The following is a 21443-nucleotide window of genomic DNA, read 5'->3' as shown; positions in this document are numbered from 1 at the left end:
CTCTTACTACTGAGTTTCATCTGGTATGACATGTAGCTGTTATGACTCCTGGAGCCAGCTCCCTGATTGTTTATGTTTGGTATACTATCCAGAAATGATTTTCTAGTGTCCTGTATATGCTGTGGATATAAAAAAAGAGATTCCAGCTACTTGGAGAGAAAGCTTGTGACTTGCTTCCAAAGAGCTGGATTTCCAGTCCAAGAAAGCATTTCTGTAAAGCCAACCAAGCCATGAAGGTTCAAGTAAATCGCATTTCCAAGACACAGCGGATGAAGAGCAGAATCAAAAACGAAGGCACAAAATCTCCTTCCAAATTCTACAGCAACATTCCTAGATATGACCTGCAGTATCAGAGAGGGAGATCTTCCAGTAGTGGAGTCTTAACATTGATTAAAAAAATCAATATCCAAATAGCTTTGATCAATGCCTTAGAAACTCTCTGCAGCATTCCCTGTTTCCACTCAAAGTCAGCAGTGAGCGGGGCCAGGGAAAGGTCCTTCCTGTGAAGCATGGCTCTAGGGGTCAATAAAAGACACTGCAATATAACGGGTTCCTTTGGTGGTTGGAAGACCTTCATGGTAGTGGGTGAGCCGTCCTGGATGCATCAGAGTCCAGCCTTTTCGTGGAGCTCGAATCGAGCAGTTGTAGCGCAAAAACCGGCAGCCTCCTCCCTGAGAGATACAGACCAAGAGACACATCAGCTTGATTAAATCACCTAAGGGAATGGGTCTCTGCCTTCTCTTGGCAGCTCTTCAGAAAGTGTGAGAAGAGAGCTGGGGAATCCATTGTACCCTAACATGCCCAAAAAGTCCCCTAACATAACCCAGTCGTTAACCACAGTTTTCAGTGCAAAGAAGCCAATAAAGAAGGTTGTGCCTGGAAGGCTGTGCTTCATACCCAACACGCTGGCAAACTTACCTCATAGTCTATTCCAACCCTGTTCAGAGCAATGTTAATGGTAAAGGTGGAAGCATCATGATGGGGCATTAGAGAAGGCTGCTCATCAGGTTTGTAGCGGACCACAAAGGCTAGCTCAAACTGAGTCTGCAGGAGAGAAGAAAAGAGAGAGCATCTGTTGCAGAGCTGCAGTAGCTCGTGGTTACTGAGCTGTGGGATAAGGTGTCATTTATAAATTGCACCTCACTGCTAAGAAGAGCCACAATAACACAGGAAAGTGTTACTGGAAAACTGTATTTTCTGATGCATATACTTCACATGTTGCAAGAGGATTCTAGTAGCCTTTTCACACAGCTGCTATTGCAGCAGGTGCTGAGCTGACCACGAGTTTTGATGCCATGGTATTACCTACCTTGGTATAGTATCCCGGGTACAGTTTCTCTGTGATGGGTGCAATATAGTCCAGAAGAAACTTATACCATTCTCTTTCAAAGCCAATTTGGTTCATGTGGATATCAATAGTTGGGACATTCTCATATCCTCCTTGTATTCTACTATCCTGAAATTGAATCACGAAAAAAACAATGAGGATGGGCACCTTGGACTTCACAAACAAAAAGCACTTTTTTTCTGGTAATTACCAATACATATGAAGTTTACTTATCAGGATTTTCAGCATGATAAGCTCATTTCAAACAGCCATTAAACCCTGAAGGGCTGAACACTGTCACACTGGTGGACAGTATAAGGACTCAGAAAAGTTAATTAACATTCAAGAGCATGGGCAAAATCATGGAGTTAATTAAAGGGAAAATTAGCAGTATTGAGGCCAGTTTCCTGGTTTAGCTGCAGGATCTAAGGCCTTCCTAGAGGAGGCGCTACTGTCACCAAACATATAAGGACAAAGTTGTCACCTGGAAATCAAACAGCTCCTGTTTTTCTTACCGTATTGTCACCTGTGGACCACTTGCCATAATGCTCCATTTCTTCCACCAGCTCATCACAGGCAGTGTCAGTGAATATGGGGAACCAGTACACATCCGGGCAGGGCTGCAGAACGTGGACAGGCGAGAGCAGAAGAAATAAGGACAAGTGCTTGAGGCAAAAGGAATATGACTAAACTGACTGTATATAGGGTCAGATTAAGTGGAAAGAGACTACAACATCAAGGATAGAAGTTTGTCTTCTGATTGATGTGTCCTACTTCCACTTTACAGAGCTGGAGATGGACTTCTAGAATAATGATTTTGCTCTAAAAATACTTTCAAGGTCACATTTCCTCTGCATTTGAAAGACTACAAGGTCATGCTGAGCTGTGCAAATGACAACAGTGATAACACAAGTGTTCTCTCATTTTGATGGATACGAGCAATGTTTTCTTACCATTTCTACCAATTTCCCTTTCAGAGCTGCTGTGTAGTTTTCATGGATGTACTTTTCTCTCCAGTCCTACAATTAAAAGGAAAAAGTCACATCTGAGGGGCTTGGTTAGAAGGGCAAACAAAAGTCATGCGGTGGTGCCACAGTACTTCAAATGCTTTGAAAATCCAGATGTTAAGAATCACACACAGTCTGGACCTTCCCTGTTGGTGAAGCTGGCCGTCAGATCTTCACATCCCACACAGCCTGCCAAGCCTGCAGAGCAGGCAGGTTATCTCACCTCAGGGTTGCTGAATATTTGCCAGAGGTCATTGTGGAGGTGACTTGTTTGGTAATTCTCCAGAGACAGTATGTGTCCAAACTGATGTCGATTTGTCAAGTACATGAAGACTCCCTGCAGAACAGAGAGAACAATCAAGTTTTGTTTTCACATCCCACATTTTTTGTGAGCAACTGTGAAATTAAAGCAGTGAACAATTTCCCAGTGATGACGGCTCTGCTCAAGTGCTCATCTCTTCCTTTTTTGCCTGTGGACTTCAATTTTCATTCTGGATATGATAAACTTTGAAGGGTTATAACCAGAGTTGGTAATTCTGTGCCTACCACAAGCCAGGGCTGAAAGCAGGTCAGCTGCTGTAAGATTTGGTTCTTTCTTCTTAACCCTGTTGTCCCTTTTTAGAACAGACCTGACTAGGCCCATGAACCAAAATTTTATCTGCATTTAGCAGTCTCTGGCTCTGGGTGGTTTCACAGCAAGACAGAAATCCTATACTGTTCCAAGCCTGCACAGGATTGAGCAATGCTGCTTCATCCTGCCCCGTACCCCAACAGAGCTGAATGACTTGAAACCACTTAATCTTGTCACCTCCACACTAGTGTGCAGTTCTCCCCTGCCAGCATCCCCCTCCTCTACTGACCTGATTCCGCACGTTGTGGCAGAAAGCCATGTCAGCATCCAGCTTGCCACCGTGGAAGAGATCTCCCTCGTCAAGCTCCGATCGTAGGGCTTTACCTTTCACCATGTAAACACTGCTGATGTAGGGAACATTCCAGAGCCCGCTGAAACAAAGGGGTAGGATAGTGAGATTTGAAAGAGCAATAAGGCAGGAGCTGTTGGGCTGGAAGGCAGATGGAAGGCGGCACCATCATGTCAGCAAGGCTTGCTGCAATGAGCCAACTTGGAATGGCAGGGAGAAACCGTGCCAACAGGAGTTGTCATTTCAGGAAAAATCATTTATATTGCCCAGAGCTTTGAAAGAGTAAAAATGCCAGGGCACTGTGAAAGCAATTGACTGATATTGTATGTTTCTGCATGGGACATAATTAATGTCTTGAATCTCTTCCCAGAGAGATCAACATAATTTTTTCCAATTATTTAAAAAAAACTGAACCAGCTGAGAAGGCATAATCTGATTTCCAGCATTTATTGCCCCAAAAAAGGCCCCTCAAGAATATGAGTGAACCAACAATTGTACTTTGTGAATATTCCATTCAATGATCACCTAGAGTATTATGAAGACAATCTAACAAAAATTAAACAGCTTTGTATGAGGTTTTACAGTCTAATTGTAATCCACAGGTGGGAAAACACATGACTGTGGTGATTTCAGCATAGTTAGGGCTCTCTACATCTTACTCAGCTCATAATAAAATCTGCATGAAATCTGTGCTTAGGGAAGAACACTGAGCAGCTTCTATGAAGGGGTTCAGACTTCTTTCCCTCTTCTATGCCCCAAGGCAATTATGTTCCCTGGTTTGACGATAATGTGCACCAGCTTGGTACCTGAGGGAGTGCATCAGTAAGAAACTTGCTGTATACTCACACCCTCCTCCTTTGAACAATATCCACGTAATCTTCCGAGCGGGCATAATACCCATCAGGGCTCAGTGCTCCCCAGAAATTTGACCACAGCTTCTCATGGCGACTCACCAGGGGGGCAATCACTGACCTGCGAGTGCAAAAGAAAAGTGATGTGATGTTACCACAGGAAGTGAAGGAAAAGATTTACAAACCACAGCATACTGACAGGCAGATTATCTTTCACTAGCAGCTTCTATTAACTATACTGGAATAAAATTCCACATAAGCAAATGTAAAAAAAAAAATTTACCATCTCGTACCTAACTGCACCCAGCAGGAATCTTAGAATTCAGTTTATTACAGTGACTACTTAAAGGCAAACTTGGGATGATTTACATCCATTACCTAAACTCAGTCACTGCAACTGCAGCAAAAAAGGACCAAATAAAGGCATACATCTGACATTTCATCTCCAGCACAGCTCACCCAGCGGCCTTACAGGTCTCACTGATAAAAGAGCTCGTGTACTCCTTTGTGAAAGATGGCTTAATGACTGCTCTGACCAATGAACTCACTTGTTCTGCTCAATGAGAATCCTTAGCGTCTCTGTGTTCTTCAGAACTACTTCAGCATCCAGGCTAAAATAATAGTCACAGTCAGGATCCTTTCTGCACAAATCCCTGTAGCCAGAGAACAAGAAAAGTCACATCAGCATCCACCTAGAACAGAGTAAGACAAGAGACAGAACAGTAGGACCTTGCATTCTAAGGGTCTTTCTCTAGGTGTTAGGAAAGTGAGTTTAATGTAACAACCCAGACAGCCAGCATTGTAAAAGGACATTCACTTCAGAAGCCAACAGCACACGGTGAAATGCAGTGAGTATCAAACTTAGCCAATTGTTTCCACAGCACAGGCTGAGTAGATTCCCATTTATGGTTGGCCCAATTCCTGGCCCTAGTTCAAACTCGTATCTCCTGATCACCAGTCCCTACCTTTACTACTATACTACTCTTCTTTGGAAATATGGGTGCATACCCTTTATGTGTAGGACTGGGCATAGAGATTGCTGAAGATTAGAAGTGAAGGGTTATCCATTATCCTAACAGAGCAAGCACCCAGCAAGAATTTGGTTTCTAAAACTGAAGGAATGGGGCAGATCTTTTTCCCACATTGTATAATGGGCATGGAGAATTAATGCTAGGAAAACTGAAAGAAGAGAGTAATTGAAAGACATAAAACATCCCGCTGACAGTGATGCTCCTCAGAAAAACCCTAGTCTGGACACAGACTGATGCTGCTAGATGTCATGCCTGGTCTCTTCACTTACATGCCCAAGTTACGTGCCTCAGCATTCTCCACCTCATCATCTGGTCCAATCACTTTCATAGCAAGATATTCTTTGCTGTGCTGCTTAACAAAAGAGTCCACTTGCATTGAATGGTGTTGCTCCTATGGAAGAGAAAAAAATAAGGACAAGAAGGTGAGATGAACTCATCTCAGACTGTTCAACATCCCGTTCCTGTGAATGTCAAAGCAGACAAGCAACAGCTCTTCCCATTTCCACATTTTTACAGCTGGATGCATCCATTATGCAGGTACCACTGCAGATGAGTACAGGGATTGCAGAGCCTGGCAGGGTAGTCAAAGGCTGCAAAGGTGATCAGAGAACAGGAAGAAGTACACATTTTCCCAGCACTTGCTGAGACTATCACAGGCCAACTTCACTTACGTGGTTGTGAATGAAGATTTGAATTCGTTGCTTTGGGTAACGGAGATTACGAAGCCGCAAGAAAAACTGGGAGAGAAACGGGGTGGGCTGCTCGATGAAAATGCCGATCAGAATCATTGGCAGAGCCTCATCCTACATTCAGTGAGAAGAAACATCAGACACATAAGATTCCACTGTAGTTGTAACACCTGTCTTGAGAGCTTGGAATGGACATCAGCCTTACCTTAACACCTGTGAGGCTGCGCAGACCTTCGTCACACACAGTACAGCCAGTCTCAAATGTCCATATTTGAGGAATATAGTTTCCTAAGTAGTTCAGCTGCAGCTGCAAAGGGGATTTGTCATGTTAAACATTAGAGGACAGAGGAAAATCTTTGCCTCTGTAGGTTTCAAAGATCACACTTCGGCAGAACTTCATTTCTGTTCTCCTTGGATTAACAAACCTAGATTTTGACAGTCTCTGGGCCCAATTGCACATCAATCTTTGAACCAGACCCATCTTGCTGCTATGGGCCTGGGGCACTTATTGTCTCTCAGTGTAAATGTGCACAGTGAAAGTCATTATATGGGAAAGCACCAACCTGATATAAACAAGTCTAAAGGGTTACTTTGGAACAAATACATACCAAATCTTCTTAGGATTCCCACTTACCTTGGTGGGTCCATTTCCATGAATTATTACAGGCAGAGTGTCATATAACAAGTTTCTTGCCCTCACTCGTGCGTTTTCAAACTTCAGAACCACCTCATCTGGAAATGACATTGTCATCATGTTATCAGAAGGCGGCATTTATAAAAATTAGCAGCACCGTATCCCATTTCTACTCAGCAACTGATGACAGATGATAGCATAGACCTGGATTCTGTGAAGCTGGACAAAGAATGGAGCTTGCTGGCTGATGATCACACCTTGTACTGGGAAGCCACGCTTTAACAGTCTTTCAAAACAGGCACTGACAAACTCCAAAGTTAGGAGCAGCTACTGAGGACCAGTGAGGATTCAGAGCCTTCTCACCTCTGTGCACTCTGCACCTGCTGCCTCTCTTTTTCACCCCAGACAGAATTCTGCCCTCCTGGCAGTTATCACTCAATGTATCTCCTCAGTGCAATCACACAAAATTCTTTGCAAAACAGGCTAAGCACGGATCCAAGCTCTAGTCTTGCTGCTATCATGAGCAAAGAAGCAAAAAATATAACATTGCCGTTTTCATTTTTCACCTGACTGAAACAAAGATGGACTGGTGCAAGATAATAAACTCAAAACATTTGGCAGTAATCTCAGTATAATAACTTAATCACTTTGACACCAACTGGCAAAATCAATCAGCTGATCAGAAACCTGTTATGGGGCAAGTGCATGCTCACAGGCTGTATCTGGCTTCATCTCACCTTTTATGGCATTCCAGACATTGTTCTGAAGCAGAAAGACAAGGCAAGCCCTAGGCAGTGCTGTGTGTTGTTACTTGCAGCAAAGTGCCTCCCATTTTCAATCTCTAAGGCTAATGCAATCTGACATGCTTGGAGATCAAAGTGGCAAGGAGGGGTAAGATGGACAATTTGACCTGCATTCCCCAAGTGAAAAGGGAAGTGCAGTGAGAATCTAGTTGGTTACACTGGAATTGCAAATTAATTCCAGAATTCTGCAGAGGCTTTTTGCTGGGGCTTGTTCTGCAGGGACAGGAATTTCTGAAACTTAATCCCTTCAGCCACAAGACAAATTTATTTCTGGTGTCAGCATGCAGTTGCATTCCAAGGAGAAATGAGCTTCCTCCCATCTCACCTAATGCTCCATTTAGGTTTTGGAAGATCCGACTCCTATGGTCTAGACTGATGTTGATGTTTTCCTTTAAAAGAATGAGATGCATAAGCTTAATTAGAACATTAGCAGTCATCTGTTCTCCACATGTGAGAAACTTTATGCAGAACAAAGATATATCATATTTCTATAATTATTTCCATACTTCCCAAGCTTGAAGCCTGAAACATTCCCAGATCATCCTTATTTTCAGTTGAAACTGAGAAAATTCACCATTTTTGAGAACTTCAACACATTATATTCAGCAAAACCATACAAACAAACATTTTTAAATACTAATCTGTGTGTGCCACTAACAATATGCAGTAAGTATACTTGCAGCACGGTCACATAAAATCCACGTGTAATATGCAGGAATGCCAAGACAACAAAAACATCTGCTGTCTAGGCAGTTTCTTGCCATCTATCCTCAGGTAAGGACTCAGACACCATTGTCAAACCAGAACATAAGAGTGCAAGCCCAGGCTGAGCAATCTTTATTTTACCCCCTGCTACAAATCGCACTTGGATTAGATTTTTGTTGGACTAAAAAACCCAGCTCTGACTTAGCAGTGCTCAGTGTCCCTCCAGGCATTTATAAAGACTGATTACTGGAAAGGACAGCAGGGTGCTAACATCCGCTGTCTTGAATGCCAAGCTAGTGGAATTAGTCAGCCTTTGTATGGCATAGGGCCAGAAATGCAGATGAGAATATTAAAGGGGCTGCCCAAATGTTCACGTTAAAATGGCATGAGTCACATTCAGATTTGGGGAGGTAAAAAAAAAAAAAAAGTACAGCTACTCCAGCTGATCTGAAAGCACTTTCTTATTTCTAAAGATTCCTCCTGACTTCACTGTTACAGTTGCACTTCTTAATTCCCATTTGTGACTTCCCTCAGCGACAGCTGACACTGCATAAGGCACAGCAAGGACAACAGAAGCTAAAGCCAGGACACAGGGCTTTTCCTTTCAAAGCTTTACCAAGGGTGTAGCTGCTATAATGCTGATTCTTGTAAGGAAAACAGATAACTGACATCCTACTGGCCTTTTCCATGCAATAATGTCAGAGCAATAATTCTGGGGCAACGTGCACCTGACTGACTTCTTTTAAAATCAACAGCGATACCAGAGGAAAAGCTTAACTACACATACTCTTTTTTCTGGATCCAAAAAGATCTTGGTGTAGAAGAGCTGGTCACTGTCATCATCCTTTCCTTTCCATTCCTCCACAAGTTTTTTCAGGTTTGGAGCATAACCTATGAAGCCTGCAGGAATGAAAACGGAGAGGTATTTCAACGCAAGTCCTTAGAAAAACTGAGGACTTCTGCATACCATACTCTCACTTTGTTTCACACACAAGTCTCATTCCAGCCTGTGATGCAGCAGTTACACCAGCTTTCAGCAGAAGCATGTACAGACCACCCTTCCCAACATTCCCCTGAAATTAAACCAGGACCAAACAGAAAAGCTCTGCTATCTCCTGAATAACACCTCACAGCCAAAGCAAAGACAGTGAGCAGCTTCCTATCCTTCAGATATAATTCATAGCTGTGTCTCCTCCTATAAGTAAAAGACATCAGCACCGTTAGGCATTCCATTATGAGTATTTATGCCCTGATTTCAGTTCCCAACATCTTCTACAGAGATGCTTTCCACATTTGATTCCTTGATACTTCTCCTGACAGCTTTCTAAAAAAGGGCAAAGTGATTTTTGGCTAAAAGAAGGTTCTGATTCTTACCCCCAGAACCCAGGAAGCGCTTTCCATCTCGCACCGGAGGGTACTTGGCTTCCAACTTTCTGTCAGGATAGATGTAGTTCTCTGCTGAGAAGACCACCTTGCTCTTGGCTTGTTTGAACTTCTTCAGCAGTTCCGTGGGGCCCGATGCAAAGAGTACATCATAGCTAGAGTAAAAGACAAACCAAGAAAGGGACAGAAAGGAATGGAGTTAGAAAAACATGCCAGCACAAAAAGCTTCTAGGAACAGCTAATTTATCTGGAATCCCCTTCTTTTAGGTCTGCTTCACAGTATTATATTTTTGTCATAATTACAGATAATTAAATTGAAGTCTTATTCATACAGGGGAAAATGTTACTTTCCCCTGGAGAAGATTCCACGACATCTTGGGGTAACTTACACCCATGCTGACAAAGTTTTCACTGATAATAAAACCAAAACTTCCAAGTCACAAAACATACAGATGTCTTCTCTTCCCCATTTTGCAACTGTGAAGCCCTGGTGCCCTCACTCATTAAGGTTTATTCTGCCATTCCTTTATAAGCACACTCCTTTCTAAACTAAATAAATCCATAGGTTATGCCTTTTAAATCTTTTGGCATCCTGCCATCCTCCACAGAGCTCTGCAGATCTTCAAGAGGGATCTACAGTACACAACAGTCACTGCATGCTGGACTCTAGCTGCTCTCTCTTCAGTACTGCATAAAGCTCACTAATTCCCAAGCAACACTCACAGAATGAGACTTGAGTTTTCAGCAAGAGGATTTGCAAACTACAAACCCACTCTTGGTGAGGAACAACATTCTGAATTCCAGAGATGAATCATTCTCAACCTCTAAATGCACGTAGACACTCAGCGCTGCAAAGATGATCTCCCTACCATGGGAGCTGGAGACAGATGCCAGTATCCCAGCCCAGCCTGTTGCTGGGCACAGAAAAAGACACTGAGACTACAAACAATTCTTTTTCTTTTTCACATATCTCTGGCAGACTAATCTCTGGCTGTCAGGATTCAAAAAAATAGTAATTCCACTAAAGGAATCCAGAGAAATTGCCCATTCTCTGGAAATACGAGCAGCCAAATTCCACCCTGGCAAAAAAGCAGGTATAATACTATCTTATTTTGTATTATACAAGAGTTGAGATCAGCCCATTTTCGTCAGACCTTCCCAACTGCCACGAATGCAGCTCTGAGCAACTCTCAGGTGACTGCAAAGAATTCAGGTAGATAAAATACAGATCTACACACACTTTCCAGAAGCAATCTACTTCACAGTTAATTTCTTCTGTCCAAACAACCATCTGATTCATTTAATGACAAATAATTTCTGATCCATTACCTTTCTGTGAAAAGGATGATCAAGTCTTCCTTATCTGCATGCTGCTTCAAAGCCGATTTCAAGAGACGGACCTTCTGTCCACCTCCTGCTGGCTTCTTGTCATCTCCACCCCTCCACTCCTCATCCAGCCCAAGCACCTGAGGATGACAGACATAGGGTATACTCAACAGGCCAGCAATACTCAGCAATTTCCCAGCAAGGATCACAAGAAAGAACCCAAATTGATAGCTTCACTTGTCCTGTTAAAGCCCAGCACAAAACCAGGAGCACCAGGACAGACAGACTAGGCATACATGTCAGCCTTGGAACTACTCTGTGAGATGGACAGTCAGAGTAGCATGCAGCACAGTAACAGAGCACTTTCAGTATCAGGGATGGGAGCACCCTAATCCGTACTGTGCTTCAGAAATGTAACAGAAAAGTGTCACAGAGCTCCAATGAGCAGCAATTACAGACCTCATCTCAAGCCACCACTGGGGATGGAATAAGAATGCTGCACAAATGTCCACAGTGGCAACATTTTTCAGCTGAGGAGTTATGGCCACTCCTAAGATTTGTTCGTTTTATGGCCAAGTCTTAACCACTCCACACTCTTAGGAGTGCCTATTTGAAAACTTGCTTTACCAACCACCAGTGAGGCTGCTGGCCATCACCTGGATTTTGTAGTTGAAGAACTGGGCTGATCTTCTAAAGCGTCGAAATCCCTCGGTCTGCTTGGTGGCAACAGTCAGAACCAGCAGGTTTTCTGCATGCAGGAGAAAACACAGGAGACACTTCATCAACTTGCACTGTTCTCAAAACCTGCTGTTCTATAGTTAACAAAAATGCTTTACTCTCACAACACCGAGCTAAGGTAGGGATCATGAGTCTTAAAGGCAATTCACAGCTTCGACAACAGGAAGTCAACAGGAGCACAATCCAACCACTGGACTTTCCCATCACCATCCTTTAAGCTGGTCATGAATCCAGCAATAGAATCCAGGAGTCCCAATCTCCGCTCTGTCACTGCTGTTGGTGGACAAAGGTTATGTCTGCTCTGTACAACATGGATAGCTGCCCAGTTCCATTTTAAAACAGGCAAGGGAGGTAGCCTAGCTGTGGAGCTTCCACATCCTGCTGAGAAGCAAACAGCTTGCCTACACCTCACCAATTATCTCTACCCTGCACAACGCTAAGCGCTAGAGGTGTTCTCACTGCCCACAAAGCTTCAGCCCCAGAAAGAAAACAGCTGCAAATTCTACTTATTTGCTGCCTGGATTTTCTTGGCAGCAACTCATATCAGAGACTCAGAGAGAGGGGGGAAAAAAAAAAAAAAGCAAGCATGGATGTAGCTATTGTTTTACTGGAGGAACAAACTATCGTAGGGGACAGAACATGGCAAAGGTGCCCAGAAACGGCAGCATTTGATGGAACAACCCCAAACTAGCTGCAGTGCAAGCAAGACTGTTTTTCTGCTTTTGTATTTGTGCAGCTCAGATCAGAACTTGATCCTGAGTATAAAAGGGGAGATGGTATAAAGATACAATTTCATTGCCCAAATAATGAGATGGAAAAAGAAAATGTAATGTACGGAGTGGGGTTTTCGTGCTGCTTTGGAAAGCTAGAATTCTATTCCTTCACAGAGAATTTGGAGGAGAAACAGTAGAACCACTGTAAGATGCCCACTTGGAAGTCACCCATTCAGTGCAACTGGCTTCCTGCTCCCCGCAGAGCTGATGTGTTGTCAGTCAGCATTGACTGGGTACAGAAAAACCAAAGTTCTGCTGAGTGTCATTATTCCCCCCTCCTGTGGCTGTTCCAGTTTCTTACTGCACTCCAGAGGCATTTTCCAGATTTTTTTCATAGAATGAATTTAATTCTGCCATCGCTTTCATCTACATTCTCCTCAAACAAATTTGTTTCTCATTTCCAGTCCCTTAGAAATGACAAAGCTAAATCCTAAAGTTCTCTTCCAAAAGTTTCTCCAGTGTACCACTGAAATATGATTTTTTGTGGAGGCCCTCGTTTCTTAATTGTAATGACTAAATGCTATATTTCATCTTCATACTTTCACTTAAGCAGGAATTTGTATAGGCTCTGGCAACAGTGTTTAAATATAAATCCTGACCATCTGATTTTAACATCAGAGAATACTAAGAAATTCTGAAATTCTGTTTTCTTGGCTTGAGCGGGCTTCTCTTGGAATGATGATCTTCTCAATGGATCTACCAGATGAACCAGTGCACCCAAACTGATACTGACTGACCTTAGAGAGGAAGGATCCAAGAAGGATCCCGGACAGACCTGACAAAGTCAGCAAAAGTTAAAAATAAGGTAGAAACTGCTGATTAGGATGAAAGAGAATAGTCCCAAAGAAATTCCTAAAACCTTTTACCTGCATCAGAACATGGAGAGACGGAGAACAGTCAACAGTGAGGTCAGATCTGACTGCATCTCTTTAGTTGTCTATGCACAAAGGGAGTGATAAAAGAAAATGAATCTTGCATAAGCACAACTTTAAAGGCAGATTTTTAGCTGTATGAAGTGCATTCCTAATTCAGCTCCTGCAGCACACTGCAGTTCTACGCGCCCTGCTCAGTCACAGGGTGCAAACAAATGAGTAAAATATGTATTTCCTTGGGGAATGTGTTAAAGCCATTGGCGTTTCTAGCTACATGATGGCATGAAGAAAACCACGGCAGCTTTACTAGCTCTGAGCTTGCAGTTTCTGAGAAAATCTCTCATAGTGCCAACAAGGAGAGGAGCAAACGCGGGCTTGTCAGAAAGGAATGTCAAGACAAACATCAGACCTGAAAGGAGAGGAGAAAGCGTATCACAGGGATAGCAGAAAACAGCCTGACTGCCACGTAATTAGTTTGGCCTAAACGCTCAGGTACCTCCAATTAAATAAACCAATAATGTATTCTTTTGTGCCACCACACCAGAAAGCAACCAACTGCTTATACGTTGCTCAACAGTAGTGCCAAAAGTTTGCTGGAGCAGAAGCCGGAGCAGAAAGCTCCCCTGGATGCACAGGAAGCGGTGTCGTATTTCTAAGACAGAAAAGGTTTTGCTGTGCAGTGTGAAGCCACTGGTGCATGGAGAGCCAGCACAGTCTCTGCTACCCTCTGCTCCTAGTTACAGATCCCCTTCTCCTTGCTGTTCTGGGGGTAGGACTCGAAGAGACATTCAGCTCAGTTTCTCTTCTGAGCAATCTCTGCAGTAGCAAAAGCTTTCCATCCCAAGAGACATTCCTTCAGCCCAATGTTTGAGGCGCTGTGCTGAGCTATGCTGCCTCCACTCCTACTCATTTAACCCTTTTTTCTCTTTCCTAATAATTTTGGTGCAGTTGACAACAGACAGAGAGCCCTTTTCGTTCTACCATCACATAGAGGGACTTTGAAACCTCCAAAAAGCAGCCTCGTGCTTCCCCATTTTCCACATAACAGTTAATTTTCACACCCAGAAGTGGCACCTATTCCGTTAAGCTGCACCCAAAGACTTTTCAGGCCACACTGACAATTAGAAATACATTTAATAATGGTACAACTGCAAAATACAAACACAGTGTGGTTCAAGGAAGGACGTGCTGGACTAGGAAGCGGGGCAGCTGGACTGTACAACACTCTGCAACAAGGAACCAGTCTTGCTGTCCCTCTACTTTGCCATCTGTAAAAGGATAACAAAGGACATTCAACACTTCTGTTGTTTGAGCACTACAGATGCTAATCATTCCAAAGGAACAAAGTCTTAGTAAGGAAAGTCTGGTATCGACATCACTGTGAAATGATTGGGGTGGGCTTCTGAGTTTTACAAGCTTAGCAAAAATCAGCGACGAGTTCAGCGACAAGAAATTGTACAGTTGTTTATTTCTGCCCTGACTCTACAGGGAGAGCACAGCTGCAGTTCAGGACATGCAATGAGTTTATCCCCAGGCTACGCTTCGTGAAAACTCATTGTGCAGCTTCCTGTAAAGATGGTGTCCAAGAAAATACTTTTAGTACTGGGATCAAATAGAAAAACCAAGTGCACAATTTCATGAAATATCCATTTCCCAAAGTTTTTAGGTAACTGTCCAACTGAAAACTACAAATAACTAAGCTTGAAGCTTCTGAAGAGATTTAAAAAAAACTTATCAGGGAGAAGATAGGTATCACTATTCTCGCATTGCTCTGGGGAAGCTGAGGCACAGACATGGCAAGGCATTTTTTCTGAACCCATCAGAAAACACGAAATTCCAACGCTCTCTTCCTAAACAACACACCTCACTATCTATTCCCAGCACCCCATTTAATATCGGTGTGTTCCAAGAACTTGCTAAAAGCCCAGATGCCGTGAGGTGTGTAGGGAAAGCAGGATGACACCAGGACGCATTTCTCACTTGCGTTTGGCTAACATTTATCCTAACTGCTGCAGTGACACTGCTTGCATTGTGCTGCTACAGCTACAGCACTCCCAGCCCTCCAGGGGTTCATGTTAAACACATTAAGGGAAATATTCTAGGTAACAAGATGAAATCTCCTCTTCACTGCCACTTCTCTAATGAAGACAGAGATAATTATCCAAACATCTTGGCAGAGCGACAATGTGTGAATCTCTTTGTCAGTCTGGCTGACTCTCAATGGCTTCCCTAATTCCCCACTGTTGTACCAATTACTCCTCAGAGCGTGCACACGGATGGATACAAGGATGTTTTAGGAGCACCGCGGATCTCATGGTGAGATCTCAGGGTTCTCATGGCCAGTCTAAGGATCAAAATGCTCCGCTGTCTAATTTTTGACCTGTGTAAGTTCAAAAGCAGCAAGGGCTGACCCAGCTGGGATGCAACCACGGAACTTTATCAACCTGAAATGTTATTCTAGGCTCTCCTCATACAACTCTGAGCAGCCAGTGCCTGTCTGGTAACTGAGGCACCCAGGAAGCACGTGCAGACAGCACCCACCGCATCTGGTGCACCGGCTCAGGGCTCAGCACCAAGCTCTGGGTGCCACCCAGGAACTCAGATAACGCAGTAAGCATTGGCAATGCCTCTGAGCTGCCCTGGGAAGCTCCGCGCGGTACCGGCACCACCAGCAGGGCTGCCCCGCCACCAGCCCGGCCTCCAGCTCCCGTGCAGCCCGCTCCGACCCGCAGCCCCCCTTCCCCCTTACCTTCCTGCTTAGAGCCGCCGCCGCCACCCTGCACCCCGAGCAGCGGCAGCACCACCCAGGGCAGCAGCACCGCCGGGGGCACCATGGAGGCGACTTCCCCGCCTGGATCCCACTACGGAAACCGACACCGACCGCGGGCGCTGCCTACGGGACGGCTTTCAGGCTCTGCCCCGCTGCGCACAGACCCAGCCGGAGCCTTTGCCACGCACCAGACCCGCCCGGCGGGGACGGGCGGAGGAAGGGGGGGGGGGGGGGGGAAGCGGCTCCTCCTCCTCCCCGCTCCGGCCCCCGCAAGAGGCGCGGAGGCAGCTGGGCCGGAGCCGGGAGAGGCAGCAGGAAGCGCTGGGGCCGAGGGTTGTGCGAAGCGAGAGCAACGCGGGTCGTGCAGCCGCGCTGATTTCACGTGGGGTTCGCGGAGCGCTGCTCAGCCGTGCGGCAACCGAGTGCAGTAAGCGTTAATGAAACACGTTCAGCCAACGCGGGGAAGCGGGAGCTGATGTTCGGCAGGCTTCAGTCTGTGCTGGGCTGAGCTTCACACAGTCATTAAGCGTTAAAAAATGCACTGCAGAAATTAGGCACAGCTCGGGGCACTGGAAGCCGTTACTAAATGCCCTCCTTTCATCTGGCATCTCATCCGTTTCCTTCTGGAATACAAAATCTGCTGCTGTGATTTGCCATGCTGCTTTTCTCCAACTGCATCTGCTTCCTTCTCTTACATTTCACTCTCCTCGTGCTGGGATTTCTTGTTGCATCCCGATGATTTACCCACGCTTCATTTCCTAGTTTGTTTTGCCTAACTTTGAGAACAGGCAAAATGAATTCATCTTATAAAATGATAATCTTCTTTAAAAGAAAGGGGTTCATGGTCATTTTTATATTGCAGTGAACGTATGACTCAGTGCAGGGAATGCTGTGATGCAAGCCCACATACCAGCTGGACTCGGGGAAAGAAACATACACGTAGAAGCTGGAAACACACACATAGAAGCATAAGAGCATTTGGTAGGCATTGTCTCAGTTACAAGGAACACACTGCAGCTGTTATTCTCCATGCTTCCTCACAAAGAATACCCGCTTTTATTTATTTGCTCACTGAGAATAGTCTTGATTGTCTTCCAAGCACTCGTTTCCACTCCCTCTCCCCAAAGTAGGAATTCCCTCCTAATTGCCAGGCAAACGCAGCAGTTCTGAAGCTCAACTGATGAACTGCAGGCAACAACCCAAGGAAATACTAGTTCTCCCTAAGATGGTGATTTCAAGAAATTTCCTTTTTCAATGCTGCCAGTTTTGCTAACTGAAAAAAATAAAATAAATCACTTCCACTTTAGATTTCTGCTGTACTTTGGAAGCCCTGAAAAAAAGTTCTTGATAAATCTTCAGCATTCTCTACAATCTAAGGTGGAAGCCACAGCAGAGGTGATCAGCTCTCAACTTCCAAGCTCAAAGTGCTGAAACTCAGGCTATAGAGTTGTAGGAATATTATGTTTTTCATTGAAGGCTGCTCAATCTCTCTGTTCTAAAATGAAAGCCATTTTGCAGGCTAGGAGTTGTGAATGCATCATTAATACCACTGTCCTCTGTCTGGCCCTATTTGACAGCTTTGTTTGCATTCTGCAGCCACGCCAACCCAGCAAGCACACTTCTTCCCTCCTTCTATGCTTGCACTGCTCTGTGTGCTCAGGCTGGAGTCGGTGCCTGTCTTTTTAAACAGAAGCAGCTGCCAGTGCAGATGTTCCTGTGAGTACGTGCAACACGTGCTCTGAGCAGAGCTGCAACTTCCTAACAGCCCAAGGGAGCTCAGCTTTTAAGGCAGACTCACCACACACCCAACCTCTGTATATGTGATGGATCTCACCCACTACAGTGTGCCACTCCCCATCTCCCTCCCCCCCCCCAAAAAAAACATCCTTAACCTAGAAAAACCAAACATCTTATTGGCAGGGAGTTGGGAAACACTCTGTTCTCCTTTGCTGCGGTGAGCCAGGCAGGAATTTCACACTTCGTTTCAGCTCGCAGGGTTTCTGCAGGGTTTGCTACTGTCTTTGAGAGCTGTGCTGGAGTCCAAAGTTTCCCCTGGCCCGTTGTGCACACATCTGTAGGAGCAGACAGGAAACTCCTTGCTGCTGGAGGAAGCAGGGATGGCACAAGGCATCATGCAGACCCCGTGTTTGCTGCCGTAAAGCTCCACGACAGCCCAAATCGCACCCTTGGACTCGATGATCCCTGCGGGTCGCAGCACTGCGCCAACCGTCCCGCATCCCGCACAGGGCAGAAAACGTGGCTGGGACAACACGCTGTCCCGCATCGGGCTCCGTTGTGCTAACGGGAATCACTAATATGACGGAAAATTGCCTCAGGCCCGCTCCGGGCTGCTTCCATCACTGGATTAACTACAGACACGGCGCCTGTGCTGAACGGAGCCGGATCACCGCGCCAACCCGCCTGCGGGCCGCTCCGTGAGGCGGGGCCGGGCCGCCCGCCAAAGGCTGAGCAGAAGGTGCGACGCCGCAACTGTCGCAAAGTGCCGCCGAGCGCGGCGGGGCTGCCGTACGGCGCGGCACTTCCGGCCGGCTGCAATGGCGGCGTGAAGGGCCGGGAAGCGGCCGCTGGGGCGCCGAGGCCGGGCCGGGACGGGTCTCCCGCCCCGCCGCCGCCGCTCATGTGGCTGCAGCAGCGGCTGAAGGGGCTGCCGGGGCTGCTGTCCAGCAGCTGGGCGCGGCGGCTGCTGCTGCTGCTGCTCCTCCTGCTCGTCGCCTACTGGTACCTGGGGGCCGGGCGGGCGCGGCACGGAGCTGGGCGGGGAGCGGAGCCCCGCGGCGCCGCCGCCCTCTGCCTGCAGGCGGCCGCTGGCCCCTGGCGGGCTCAGGCCGAGCGCGGCGATGCGCTGCCGCTGCCGGAGGACGAGGCCGGCGGCGGGCCGGGCCTGGCGCTGGCGGGTAACGGCTTCCTGCTGCTGGACGTAGCCGCCGGCCGCCTGTGGGTGTCGGCGGCGGGGTCTGGCGGAGGCCCGGCGCTTCCCACCGAGTACCCGGCGCTGGTGCGGCTGAGAGCACTGGGAGGGCGTGGAGAGGCGCGAGCGGCGCAGGCGGCGCTGCGGGACGGGGCCGTGCGGAGAGTGCGCTGCGTGCAGACGGGCGCCGGGCCCGGAGGTGCCGGGGAGTGCGTGACGGTGCGGGAGGAGGTGGTGGCCCATCGGAGCCGGCCGCATCTCTACCTGCAGCGCATCCGCATCGCCAACCCTACCGAGCGGGTGGCCACCTTCGAGGCCTCGGCCCCAGCTTCGGCACCTTCGCTGAGCGCCCGCTTTGCTACCAGCTTGGAGAAGGTGGAGGAGCGGCAGTTCCTGCTTTCCTCCGGCCGTCTGCTACTGCCTGGCAGTCCCAAGGTGGTGCTCATGGTGGTGGCTGCTAAGAAGCTTGTGAGCCGGGTGCAGGTGGCACCCAAGTCTACCTTTGATGAAACCGTGTGGTCTGTGGTGTACACTTCGGAGCCCATCGAGGTCTCCAGGCTGGAGGAGACTTTCAGCAAGCTGAGGGAGTCGGCCAAGAAAGAGATGCTGGAGGTGATGCAGATGGGGGTGGAAGATCTTTTCCAGGAGCACCAGCAGACCTGGTCAGACCTGTTCATTTCAGGTAAGGAAAGTGATCCTCAACCCCCAAACAGTTGCTTTAGAGAAGAGCTGAATGCATGGTGACCTGGTTCCTGTAAGGCCTCCAGAGACACTGGGAAAATAAAACAGCATTCTAAGTTTGGAATCTAAAGTCTGATTTTTGGATGGTCCCAGGTGGAGCCAGGAGTTGGACTCCATGATCCTTTTGAGTCTCTTCCAACTCAGGCTATTTTGTGATTCCACTTAGAAAAGTGGAGTCATCCTCACTGCGTAAAAAAAATGATGTTTCCCACTATAATTCTGGATGCACTGGCTTTCATGTCTGTAGGGACTTCACTGATTTGCCTAGCATGCCAGCTGCAAGATGGGAATGGAGCTGACCTCCAGTTGCAGCATAAAGGACCATCTTTATACTTCTGTAAAATTCTCCATGAAAGTTGAGGACTGTCGTGTTGTTACTCCAGGGATGCTCTTAAAAGATTTTCATGGCCTTGAATAAAAGAATGGCTGCCCAGATAATGCAGGGCTTTGTATTTTACAGCCAGTAATAGATGTTAATAGTGATAGATGTCCCTTTGAAATTTTTCTTGTGGTAAATGTCGTATTCACGTATGCTCCTTTGACTCTTGGTTATTGTCATTTATTGCAGGGATTGAAATGAGGAAGATCACAGATTCACATACACCATCCAGTGAGACTGTTAACATGACTCTCTACTACATGCTTTCAAGCATGCCAGCTCCTCTGCTAGATCCACTCATTAGCAGTGAAGACAGAGAAAAAATGGAAGCCAGCTTGAACTATGCTGACCATTGCTTCAGCGGCCACGCAACCATGCATGCAGAGAACCTGTGGCCAGCAAAGCTGACCAGCGTGCCCCAGGTCTTGCAGCTCTCAGACCTGTGGAAGCTGACCCTCCAGAAACGGGGCTGTAAGGCTCTCGTGGCAGCCGGAGTCCACGGGCTTATGCAAGGCATGGTGCTCAGTTTTGGAGGTCTGCAGTTCACAGAAAACCATCTTCAGTTTCAGGCTGACCCTGATGTACTTCACAACAGCTATTCCTTACGTGGGATCCATTACAACAAGGATTTGATTAACTTAGCCGTTCTGCTGGATGCGGAAGGAAAACCCTTCTTGCACGTGTCTGTGAAATTCCAAGACAAGCCAGTCAGACTATATGCGTGTGAAGCAGGCTGTATGAATGAGCCCGTGGAGCTGACCTCAGAGGCACGAGGCCATACGTTCCCAGTCATGGTGACTCAGCCCATCACGCCACTACTTTATATATCGACAGATTTGGTCCACTTGCAGGACCTGAGACACACACTCCATCTGAAAGCTATTCTGGCTCACGAGGAACACATGGCTAAGCAGTACCCAGGTTTACCCTTCCTGTTCTGGTTCAGCGTGGCATCCTTAATCACACTGTTTCATCTGTTTCTGTTCAAGCTCATCTACAATGAATATTGTGGGCCAGGAGCCAAGCCTCTCTTCAGGAGTAAGGTGTAAGGCTGCTGCTTTTGGCTGCCTTCCTCTGAGCGCTGTCAGCCTGTTTTTGTCAACTGTGCCTAGGGAGTCTCTCAGATTATGAGGATTTTCAGTCTCTCTTGCGACAAGTGATCTATGGCATCTTGCACGCAGTAGTGTTAGGACAGGGATTGGAGTGGTAGGGCTCACAAATATTGCAGAGAGAAATCCATTGTCAGTCCTTAAACTGCAGTCCTAAGGCTGCAGATTAAGGCAGATGCAGCTTTTCTGTCCTTTTCCCACAGCAGCTGTGTCACCAGATATGTTCCTTATTAAACAGTAAGGGAATACTTAAGTGAGAGCTGCCAATTACTGCTGTGTGTGAGACATGCATGCTTGTCTGCCTGCTTTCAATGTGTGACTTGTCAAATGAGAACACACAGATGGAAGCTAGTGCTCTTAGGTCAAGGTGCTGACCTGTTGGGACTACTGGTTAACATTTACAAATACATAGACACTGTGCAATACTCCATCATGCCCCATTAGCACCATCATTTT

General features: G+C 46.5%; 2 protein-coding genes across 2 annotated transcripts; one reads left to right on the top strand and one right to left on the bottom strand.

The window, feature by feature from the left end:
- Window positions 1-515: 515 nt before the first annotated feature.
- Window positions 516-15893, bottom strand: PLOD1 (procollagen-lysine,2-oxoglutarate 5-dioxygenase 1; the record flags this gene model as incomplete). The annotated part of the gene is made up of 19 exons (XM_079545587.1): window positions 516-671; window positions 919-1044; window positions 1310-1456; window positions 1843-1947; window positions 2281-2346; window positions 2558-2671; window positions 3195-3336; window positions 4101-4226; window positions 4654-4758; window positions 5406-5527; window positions 5808-5939; window positions 6031-6132; window positions 6460-6557; window positions 7588-7651; window positions 8755-8867; window positions 9342-9505; window positions 10680-10816; window positions 11333-11424; window positions 15809-15893. The coding sequence occupies 19 exons, from the start codon at window positions 15891-15893 to the stop codon at window positions 516-518; spliced, it is 2196 nt and encodes a 731-aa protein (XP_079401713.1).
- Window positions 15894-18467: 2574 nt separating this feature from the next.
- On the top strand, window positions 18468-20927 carry KIAA2013 (the record flags this gene model as incomplete). The annotated part of the gene is made up of 2 exons (XM_079545362.1): window positions 18468-19440; window positions 20068-20927. The coding sequence occupies 2 exons, from the start codon at window positions 18468-18470 to the stop codon at window positions 20925-20927; spliced, it is 1833 nt and encodes a 610-aa protein (XP_079401488.1).
- Window positions 20928-21443: the final 516 nt, after the last annotated feature.

This window comes from Tetrao urogallus, assembly GCF_951394365.1.
Source record: "Tetrao urogallus genome assembly, chromosome: 21".
Taxonomy (NCBI): Eukaryota; Metazoa; Chordata; class Aves; order Galliformes; family Phasianidae; genus Tetrao; species Tetrao urogallus.
The sequence above is the reverse complement of the archived record's forward strand: the minus strand, read 5'-3'. Positions and strand labels throughout refer to the sequence as shown.